This window comes from Elephantulus edwardii, unplaced genomic scaffold, assembly GCF_000299155.1.
Source record: "Elephantulus edwardii isolate Elephantulus edwardi_28Jun2011 unplaced genomic scaffold, EleEdw1.0 scaffold00315, whole genome shotgun sequence".
NCBI classification, from domain to species: domain Eukaryota; kingdom Metazoa; phylum Chordata; class Mammalia; order Macroscelidea; family Macroscelididae; genus Elephantulus; species Elephantulus edwardii.
The window spans coordinates 821,245-832,034 of record NW_006400065.1 but is presented as its reverse complement, the minus strand read 5'-3'; the positions used below and the strand labels follow the sequence as shown (position 1 = coordinate 832,034).

At 47.9% G+C, this 10,790-nt stretch overlaps 1 protein-coding gene across 1 annotated transcript in view; it reads right to left on the bottom strand.

The window, feature by feature from the left end:
* Nucleotides 1–10,790, bottom strand: part of RELB (v-rel avian reticuloendotheliosis viral oncogene homolog B) — a gene marked incomplete at its 5' end in the record, with an annotated part of 64,200 nt that overhangs the window by 29,506 nt on the left and 23,904 nt on the right. Inside the window, 4 exons of the mRNA XM_006901263.1 lie at nucleotides 2,175–2,279; nucleotides 7,600–7,731; nucleotides 7,955–8,046; nucleotides 9,768–9,925. Of these exons, the coding sequence (XP_006901325.1) occupies nucleotides 2,175–2,279; nucleotides 7,600–7,731; nucleotides 7,955–8,046; nucleotides 9,768–9,925 (487 nt within the window). The remainder of the gene's footprint in view (nucleotides 1–2,174; nucleotides 2,280–7,599; nucleotides 7,732–7,954; nucleotides 8,047–9,767; nucleotides 9,926–10,790) is intronic.

Below are 10,790 nucleotides of genomic sequence, written 5' to 3'. Positions count from 1 at the left end.
TAATAATTTAAAAGATCTTAATTAAAAAACCAAAACAAAAAACCAACAAATAGTACTTTACAAGTGGATACATAGGTACATCTGCAAGATGCACAGGTGTGAGACGCCATGTGGACGTAAACCCAGAAGCATCTCTAAGGATAGATAAGTCTGCCAGACAGCCAACACGTACAGATGTGATGCAAACAGGTATCAGGTGCACACAATGCACAAGGTTATGCAAACTTTTTAGCCATAATCTTACACATTGAGGGACTGACTCAGTGCACTGAGGGTTTAGGATCATGGTCTCTGATGACATCAAGGCCACTTGGCGGAGCCTAGTGCATAAGAACAAAGTTCTCCCTCCTACTTTGGTGGGATCTCAAAAGCTTGTGAGCAGCTATTTAAGATACAATCATTGATGTTTTCCAGTCTGGCGCAAAGAACTCAAACCCACTGCTTATCGACTCGACTCCCACTCATACCAACCCTAAAGGACACAGCAGAATGACCCTGTAGAGTTTCCAAGGCTGTAAATCTTCACAAAAGCTGACTGTCCCCAGAGCAGCAGAAGAATTCGAACCGCTGACCTTCTGATTAGCAGCCACTAGGGTTCTTTGGAGCAAAGTAGAGTGAACAAACTCAAAGCCTTAAAGAAACATTTTTTTTTTTCAAGCAGACTGCACAAGTCACAGCCTCCATTAGCTTGAGACCAGAAGGATTGGATGGTGCCCGGCAATGAGTGTTGACCACCCTGGCTGGGACCACAGTGCAAGGAGCCAGAAAGAGTAAGGGGGGGAAGTGTGGGACAAAATTAAAACTCTTAGAAGAGGCTGATAGTCTGATTGGGACTATGGCCTCTGATGCCTTCAAACCTGCATGAACCCACTCCTGGAGGCCACCTTTCAGGCCAACAAGAGGCCCTCAAAGTGCACAGTCACCCCCATGGGGGCATATTTCTCACAGCAATCAACCATATGAGACTAGAAGTCCTTACTCAAAAACGTGGTTCAGGAGACAGGAAGGGACAGGAATGGCAGGTAAATGGAAACTAGAAGCCCAGGGAGGAAGGGTTACATTCAGGGGATTGTAACTAATGTGTCTTAAATTGTTGAATGAGAAATACATTTTCTGTATAAATTTTCACACAAGCTACAATAAAATAGTCAAAGAAATAAAGAGAGGTGTTTATAAAAAAAAGAGAGGTGTTTATTACTAAATATATGTATATACACAGAGAGGGAGTGAGAGAGAATAACCAGTGTCACCAAATGATTTGGGTGGAAATTATGGAATGATCAAGTGGGCAATATTTGTCCAGGGAAGAAAACTCAGAGGTCAGAGAAGATGAGTGGAAGAGAGAATCACAGGGAGGAAGTGGGTGAAGCATTGATACAATGCAGTAACTATAATTAATGTCAGAAATCAGAACAGGAAATCAATTATACTTTGTAAATGTTCACTCAAGCATGCAATAAAAAGTTAAAAGGGGAAATGAAAAAAAGTACTGAATGAGAATTTAAATCACTGCAGAAATCTTCACTCAAAACACAATTATTATTCCAGGAAGAAAAGACAAAGCAGGTAAGGAAACCACAGACGTAGAGCAAATAGAGCTGTGTGAAGATGGAGGTAAACACTGGAGTGATGCCGCCACAGCTATGGGATGTTTGGGGCCACCAGGAACTGGATGGGACCAGGAGGGATCCCTCTCTGGAGCCTTCAGAGAGGGCACAGCCTTGGCAGCACCTTGAACTTGAACTTCTAACCTCCACAGGCTGCCAAAAGAACACTCTCTCTAGGAAGAAGTGCTGTCAGGGTATTCTTTGGAGGCGAGGCTGGGGAAAGCTGCTCTCACATATTTTGAGCATGTTATCACAAGAGGCCAGTCCAAGAAGAAGAACACCATGCCCAGCAAAGCCAGAGAGAGAGAGGAGGACCCTCGACAAGATGGATTGTCACAGTGACAGTCACGGTGGGCTGGGGCACAGCCGGGCTGGTGAGGATGGCGCAGCACTGGGCAGGGCTCCATCGTTTACCGAGTCGCTGTGGGTCGGAGCCTCTGGAGCTGTGAGCCACACCTTGCAGTCTTTCTGAGGCACCCACTTGGTGGACGCTGCTTTCATGGGCCTGGGAAGCTAACACCACTCTCACCCTGCCGGGCTCCCGGGTTCCCTCTCTTGGCCCCTCACCTTTCTGCACCTTGTCGCACAGCAGGTACAGCTCCTCGCCGCCCGTGCAGGGCCCACTCTCCTTGTTGATCCGGCAGATCCGCAGCTCTGACGTGTTCGTGGACTCTGGAGGGGGAGGAGGGGAGAGGCAGGTGAGAAGCTGAGGGCTTAGTGCAGGCAGCAGAAAACCGCGCCCCCTGCCCCCAGGCTGAGAGGAGGAGGGCAAAGGAGAAGCAGGGCCGGATTCTCTTAGAGCCCACAGTTGTTGTTGTTGTTGTCGTCGTTATTTGCCGTCGAGTCGCTTGCGACTCATAGCGACCCTATGTACAACAGCCCTAAACCCTGCTCTATCCTATGCCAATCGCACTGTCTCTGATACACCCATCCCAATTATCCCAGTCACTGAATCAATCCACCTCATAGAGGGCCTTCCCCTCCTGCGCTGTCCCTCCACCCTCCCAAGCATGATGTCCTTCTCCAAGGACCTGTCTCTCCTCACAACATGTCCAAAGTATGTTAGACGGAGCCTCAGAATCCTTGCCTCCGTGCAGGTGGCTAATTGCAGAAAAGTTCATGGTTCAAATTCACCCACAAGCACCTAGGAAGAAAGGCCTGGAAATCTGCTTTTGCAAGCTCACAGTCTTGAAAATCATAACAGAGACCCTTAACCTTGGGGCGAGCTGGCAGAATCAGGAGTCAGAGAAGTTTCCTGGAGAAAGGTCAGTGTCCTCAAGTGGATAGTGGACAACTGCTCTATTATCTGTCCATTTATGGGTTTGTCTCCATAAGAAAAAGATACCTAGTAACTATAGCAGCAAAGACCAAATGCTGGTGAGGTTGTAGAGAGACTGGAATTCTTCCTCACTGCTGGTGGGAATGTAAAATGGTACAGCCACTGTGGAAGGCAGTCTGGCGCTTTCTCAAAAAGTTGGAAACAGAAATACCATTTGACCCAGCAACTCCACTGCTGGGAATAGACCCTAAAGAAACCAGAGCTGCCACCCAAACAGATGTATGCACACTCATGTTTAATCCTGTGTTATTAACAATAGCAAAGAGATAAAGTAATCCAACTGCCCATCAACAAACAAATGGATAGAAAAACTATGGTACATTCACACAGTGAAATATTACACAGCACTGAAAAACAATGAACTCTTAAAACATCACACAGCATTGGGGAGGTTGGAGGACACTATGCTGAGTGAAATATCTTAGTCACAAAAGGAAAAACACTGCATGACAGCACTGTTATAAAACAAAACAGACATGGGGAGAGGTTGGGGAAGAGAATCGGAAAAGAGTGGATAGATAATGAACACTGCGTTAGATCAGATGAGGGGAAGAACTGTCTGAAAAGAATAGAAGATTGGCATATATTGATATATACATGACAACAATCTGAAACAAGGGGTGAATTGTGGGGTGGGAGGAGAGGAAGACAATGTGCAACAATGAGAAATATTTTAAAAAAGAGGGAGTGGGTATTTCTATGGCCTTGTTCCTAGTGGTGCCTGGTACAGTGTCACAGGTTGTGCACTGTAAAATAGTAAGATGTGCCACTCACATGGCCTTCCCAGTGCCATCAAGCCTGTTCTCACTCCTGGTGACTGTGTAAGACAGAGCAGAATGCTTCCATAGGGTTTCCAAGGCCGTAAAGCTTGGCAGAACACACTGCCCCATCATTCTCTGATGGATTGGCTGGTGAAACAGAACTACTAACTTTTTATTTAGTTGGCAGGTAAGTGCTTTAACCACAGCACTGCCAGAGCTTCCCATGTATATAAGCTACCCAGGAATATGGCATCAGGATTGGAGGAAGACTCATCAACAACCTTTGTTACGCAGATGACTCAACCTTGCTTGCTGAAACTGAAGAGGACCTGAAGCGCTCGCTGCGGAAGGTCAAGGACTGTAGTCTTCAATACAGATTAAAGCTCAACATCAGGAAAACAAAGATTCTCACCACTGGGCCAACTGGCAGCACCATGATAGAGAGGAGTTAGAGGTTGTTAGCAATTACAGCTTTACAGCTTTTTATAGCAATTACACAATCAACACTCCTGACACCAGCAGTCAGGAAATCAAAAGATGAATTGCACTGGGAAAATCTGCTGTCCGGGACCTCTCCAGAGTGCTGAAGAGCAACAATGTCAGTCTAGAGACTAAGGTGTGCCTATTTCAGGTCATGGTCTTCGCAATTACTTGTTATGTATCAGAGAGCTGAATAATGATTAAGGAGGTTAGAAGAATTATTGATGCCTTCGAGTTGTGGTGCTGGAGAGAGTCTTGAACACACTGTGGACCACTAAGAAAACAATTAAGTTTGTCTTGGAGAGGGTGAAACCAAGTCTCTCCTTGGAGTCTAGGATTTTGAAGCTCCGTCTGACATACTTTGGACATGTGGCCAGGGGGACTGGTCCTTGGAGAAGGACATCATGCTTGGAAGGGTGGAGCGACAGTGCAGGAGAGGAAGATCCCGTATGAGATGGATTGATATAGTGACTGGGGCAATGCGGGTAGGTGTGTTGTAGTCAGTGAGGCTGGCTCAGCATAGATCAGGCTTCAAAGCTGCTGCACAACAGGGTCGCTATGTGTTGCAGGTGACTCAACGGCACATAACAGTAGCTACAATAGGAAATTGCACCGCAGACCACAGGGAGTTGCTGGTAACCCAAAGGCAGCCCCTCTCAGGTGGTTCAGACCTACTAACAGCTCTGAGGGAGAAAGATGGGAAATCTCCTTCAGTGTAGTTTACAGCTTTGGAAACATAACAGGGTGGCAGCTGTGAGTCAGCTCCATACAACTCTGCAGCAATGAGGCGTGAGTGAGTGAGGGCGTAAAGGCTGGTCCTGGGACGGAGCAGTGCACAACATACACAACTGCACTGCTTAGTCCACTCAACCCATCTGCACAGCACCGGCTGCTGCCAAGTCTCCTCTGATCCTGACACCACGTTCTTCTTCAGAGTCCAGCTTCTCAAATCATTTGCTCAGCATTCGGATTGAACAGGTATGGAGGAAGGCTACAACTTTCTTCATTTTAAAGCATGTTGTGTTCCTTTGCTCTGTTCACACAACAGCCTCTTGGTTTAGGTATAGAGGCTTTGCATGAGCACAATTTGTGTCCTGGGATTCTCATTCTTCTCTGTGTGAGCCATAATTCACTATGATTCACACAGTCACGTGCCTTCGCACAGTCAATGAAACACAAGCAGACGCCCTTCTGGTGTTCTCTGCTTTTGGCCAGGATCCATCTGACATCAGCAATGATATCCTGGTGCCACAGCGTCCTCTAACCCAGCTTGAACTTCTAGCTTTCCTCTACTCAATCTATGTACTATTGTAGCTGTTTTTGAAGGATCTTCAGCAACGTTTTGCTGGTATGTGATATTAATGATTGTTGTTGTTGTTATTATGTGCTATTGAGTCACCTGCGACTCATAGCGACCCTAGGTACAACAGCTGTAACCCTGCTCTATCCTGTGCCAATCTTATTGTCTCTAACACACCTACCCCCATCACTCTAGTCACTGAATCAATCCATCTTATTCGAGGGTCTTTCTCTCCTGCTCTGTCCTTCCACCCTCCCAAGCATGCCCTCTCCAAGGACTGGTCCCTCCTTGTAACATGTCCAAAGTATGTCAGATAAAGCTTCAGAATCCTTACCTCCAAGGCACAGCCTGGTTTAACCCTCTCCAGGATGAACCTGTTTATTCTCCTAGCAGTCCATGGTATATTCAATACTCTTATCCAGAGCCACAGCTCAAAGGCATCCATTCTCCTTCTATAATTGACCATTCACCCTAGTCATTGTCCAGCTCTCTGATGCATAGCAAGTGACTGCAAAGACCATTGCTTGCATCAGGCACACCTTAGTCTCCAGGCTGACATCGTTGCTATTCAGTACTTTGGAGAGCTCTCTGACAGCAGACTTTTGCAATGCCATATGTCTTTTAATTTCCTGACTGTGAATGCCAAGAGGGTTGATTGTGGAGCCAAGCAAACTAAAGCTTAATTGATATATTAAAAATATAATTGATATATTTCAACAAACAGATATCAATGATATTGTTTAATGATTTCCACATTCTACTGGATCACCTTTCTTGGGAGTGGAAACAAATATGGGTCTCGTTCAGTTAGCTGGCCAGGTAACTGTCTTCCAAATTTCCTGGCATAGATGGATGGTGAGCACATCCAGGGTTGCATCTGTTAGGTGAAACATGTCAGTTAGTAACCCATTGATCCCTGGGGCCTTATTTGTTGCCAATGCTTTTAGTGCAGCTTCAACTTCTTCCTTCATTACCATTGGCTCTTGATCCTATGGTATGTCCTAAAATATTTCAACAACCTGTGTTATGCAGATGACACAACCTTGCTTGCTGAAATGGAGGGGGACTTGAAATGTCTTCGCTGCAGAAGATCAAAGAAGACAGCCTTCAATATAGATTACATCTCAACATCAAGAAAACAAAAAAATGGGCTTTGGCTTGTTCGACTGAGTCCCCTCCTTGCAAATAAAGCCTTTTCCTGTAAAAAAAAAAAAAAAAAAAAAAAAAGAAAACAAAAAAAATGTTCACTGGGTCAACAGGCAACATGATGACAGATGAAGAAAAGCCTGACATTATCAACAACTTCATCTTACTTTGATCCACAATCAACACCCTTGGAACTAAAAGCCAGGAGATGTATTACACTGGGAAAGTCTGTAGCCAGGGACCTCATCAAACTAGTGAAGAGCAATATTAGTTTGAAGGCCAGTAAGAGCCTGAATCATGGGGGTTTTGATCACTTGTGATGCATCTGAGAGCTGGACAATGAAAAAGGATGACAGAAGAACTGATGCCCTTGAGGCACAGTGTTGGAGAAGAGTATTGAATATCCCACGGATTGCCAAAAGAACAAACATGTGTCTTGGAGAAATGAACAAACATATGTCTTACGGCCAGAGTGCGCTCCTTGGAGGCAAAGATGACAAAGCTTCATTTCCCATACTTAGGGCATGTTGTTAGAAGGGGCTGTTCCTTGGAGAGGAACAACATGCTTAGAAAGGTAGAGGGTCGGTGAAAGATATAAAGACCCTCAACCAGATGGACTGACATAGTGATTGCAACCATAGGCTTAACTGTGTCAGAGATGATGAGGATGGCACAGGACAGGACAGGTTCAGATGTGTTATTCATAAGGTCGCTATGAGTCGTAATTGACTTGGTGATACCTAATAACAACTCAACTCACGTCTTGAACACAGATGTGATGTCCGGAGCAGTGGCAGCCACCTCACAAGTGGGAGGGAAAGGCCACAGAAGCACACAGCAACTGATACCCTTGAGTAGCTGAATCACTCCTAGCATCGAGATAAAAATAACTGACTCTAGACCCATTTACGTCCCTTGTATCCACCGTGAGGACCCATCCGAAAGGGCACAGCACCCTTAACTCACTCTTGTCATAGACAGGCTCGGAGAGCACAGGGTCCATCCGGCGCATTTGGCCCTGCTGGTCTCGATACGAGGCCTGGAAGCAGATCCTGACAACGTTCATGTCCACCTCCTGGTGGTTCTTTAATGACCCAGCTGTGGGTGAGACGGGTGGAGGCCGAGTGAGCGGGGGCCACGCTGGGGTGGAGGCTGAGAGGTGGGGCCACGCTGGGGTGGGGGCAGAGTGGGCGGGGCCATGTGGGGTGGAGACCGAGGGGCGGGGCCACACTGGGGTGGAGGTTGAGAGGCGGGCCCACACTGGGGTTGGGGCTGAGGAGCGGGGTTTGGCGGGCACGGGGACAGGTCACGTGGGGCTCACCATTGTAAGGGTCGATGCCCAGCTGGATCTTGCGCTCGATGGCGGCCTCGATCTCCTTCTTCCTCACACACTGGATGCCCAGGTTGTTGAAGCTGAGGAGTGGGAGGGTTCAGGGTGGCGGGGACAGACAAGAACACTGTGAGGGACAAATGGACCACTGACCAGCAGGAGGACTCCAGCCACAAATGCCTGAGGATTCACAGGCTTAGAGACAACCCCAGGTCTGGGAAGGTCGAACCCCTCAAGTGCATCAAGTATTCCTTTCTCAAACTGAAAATTTGTATGACAGACGGATTTGGGAAGCTCATATGCTCTGTCTCCTCCATTCATGCATATGAAAGAAAACTACTTTTTCTATTAAAAAAACCCGTAAATTACAAAAATAGGAGATCTGGTGGTGCAGTGGGTTATGCATTAGGCTGCTAACCAGAGGTCGGAGGTTCAAACCGACCAGCTGCTCGCAGCGAGGATGCCCAGCCTCGGAGAGCCGAGAGGGTCACTGGGAGTTGGAGCTGCTGCCTGTGGGTTTGTTGAAATATGATCCTCTCATGATGATGGGGAGCTCTGGTGGCCCAGTGGTAAGGAGCTGCACTGCCAACCCAAAGGTACACAGTTCAAATCTGCCCGAAACAGATGGGGAATCTCCTCCCCTGCGATTTACAGCCTTAGTAACACTGGGGAAGGCGAGCTATGGGTTAGTTCTGACTTGGTACACAACATGAAGGTAAACTGGGGTAACATAAGGAAGCCCTGGGAGCATGGGGGGAAGAGTTTTGCTGCTAGCTGAAAGATGGGAAGGTCGAGGGTTTGGATCCACTGGGTGCTCTGTGGGAGAAGGAAGAGGCGGTCTGCTCCTGTAAGAATTCCAGCCTTGGAAACAGTCTTCCTGCCTGTGGGCAGTTCTGCTGCACTGAGTAGGGTCACTGGGAGGCTGAAGCTACCTGCCAACAGTGGCTTTGCTTATTTCACTTTTTTATGCTAAGAAATGCATTTGCTTCGGTCTCCTATTTATAGTCCAAATGTCAGGAAGGTATTTTTATAAGATCATCTTGTTACATAATTGACACGACATGAAGTCGCTCCCTTGGAAAAATTTAACAGGAAAAACAGAGCATGTGGTTTTGGGTTGTTAAGTGATACCAAACCAGAACCAGCCCAAAGCCATTGAATCTGACTCCCAGTGACCTTTCCAGTGCCTGGGGAGTTAGAACTGCCAACCTTTCAGTTAGCAGCTACACACACAATGCACGGCACCACTGGGGCTCCTTTAAATGACCCCCCTCAACTCAGCTCACTTCACTGGTATCAAGTGAGAGCAGACTCAGAGCAGACCCTCTGGCAGGTTTTCAGAAGCTGTAAATCACACGGGAGGAGACCACCCACCTCTCTCCTTTGGTGCAGCTGGTGCATTTGAACCACTTGCCTTTGAGTTGACAGCGCAACTCTTTCTCCATTAGGCCACCAGAATTAGCTTAAGTGATACCAGTTTATCTTAGTTAGAAGATTGCCTTGCAACAGGCACACGCTGAGAAAGGCTTTTGAAGCTGCTCCTTTTGAGAATGGCTCTAAGCTTCTCTCAGCCTCCATTTCCTCCTCTGAGAAATGGGCACACATATGTGCGTGTGGTGGGGTTCTGGGTATGGAACAACTTGGATCCCAAGATCTCCCGCCCCCTCCCAGGCCTCAGTTTCCCCAGCTAGGAAGTGCAGTGGCCCGTTCCAACCCCTCCCTGAGGTTTGCCCTGGTGAGCCCCAGTGTCTTATGATGCCCAGGACCAGAGGTGGGGGACCAGGGGCCGGGGTCAGGCTGGTACCTGTGTCGGGGGCTGACATGAGGCCGGAGCCGCACCCTGCAGACGCCATCGGTGCAGTCTTTCCCCACAAGGCTGTGCGGGTGGACTCGGTGGGGCCAGTCCTTCCACACCAGGCACGCGGTCACCTCCACCTCCCGCAGCCCACTGCAATCCCGGAGCTGCAGGGAGACGGTGCCATCTGGGGGTGGAGGGGTCCTAGGTGGACGCCTGCACCCTCCTCTCCCCTATCCTCCACCAGAACATGACAGTGGAGTCACTGCAAGCATCATTACATAAGAGATGGAGCTCTGGTGACATACTGTGCTGTGTGCCACTTGTCTTACCAAAAGGTCAGGGGTTCGAGTCCCACCAGCTGCTCTGTGATCCCTCACAGATAAGGCAGGCAGTCTCCTCGCTTGAAGGCTTACAGCCTCGGAGACCCAATGGAGGGTCAGTCGCTAGGAGTCAGACTCGACTCAACAGCAGGACATTTGAGTAACTCAAGTGAGTCATGAGTGAGGGTCAATTCCGTGGCAGTGGGTTTGGGGGGGTAAGACCTTAAATGGGGGAAGCTGGGGTTCAGGGGCAGAATCCTTGCCTTCCAAGCAGGGATCAAAGTTGTTAAGAATTTTGTTTTACTTGGATCTATAATCTATACCTGTGGTAGCAGCAGTCAAGAAACCTAAAGACATATTGCTTTGGGTGGATCTGCCATCAGGGACACCTTTAGCGTGCAAAAGGGCAGGGATGCCTGTTTAAATACTAAGGTGAGCCTGGTCCAAGCCACAATAGTCTCAATAGTGAAGGCTGGCCAGTGACTAAAGAAGACCGAAGAAGAATCAATGCCCTTGAACATGGTGTTGGTGAAGACTGTTGAATGTCCACTGGGCTGCTAAGAGCTCTGGTAGCTTAGTGGTAAGGAGTTGCCCTGCCATCCTGAAGGCAGTGTTCGAATCCACCCGCTGCTCCATGGAAGAAAGATTAATAATCTCCTCCCGTACAATTTATTGCCTCTGAAAACTCACTGAAGGATCAGCTATGCGT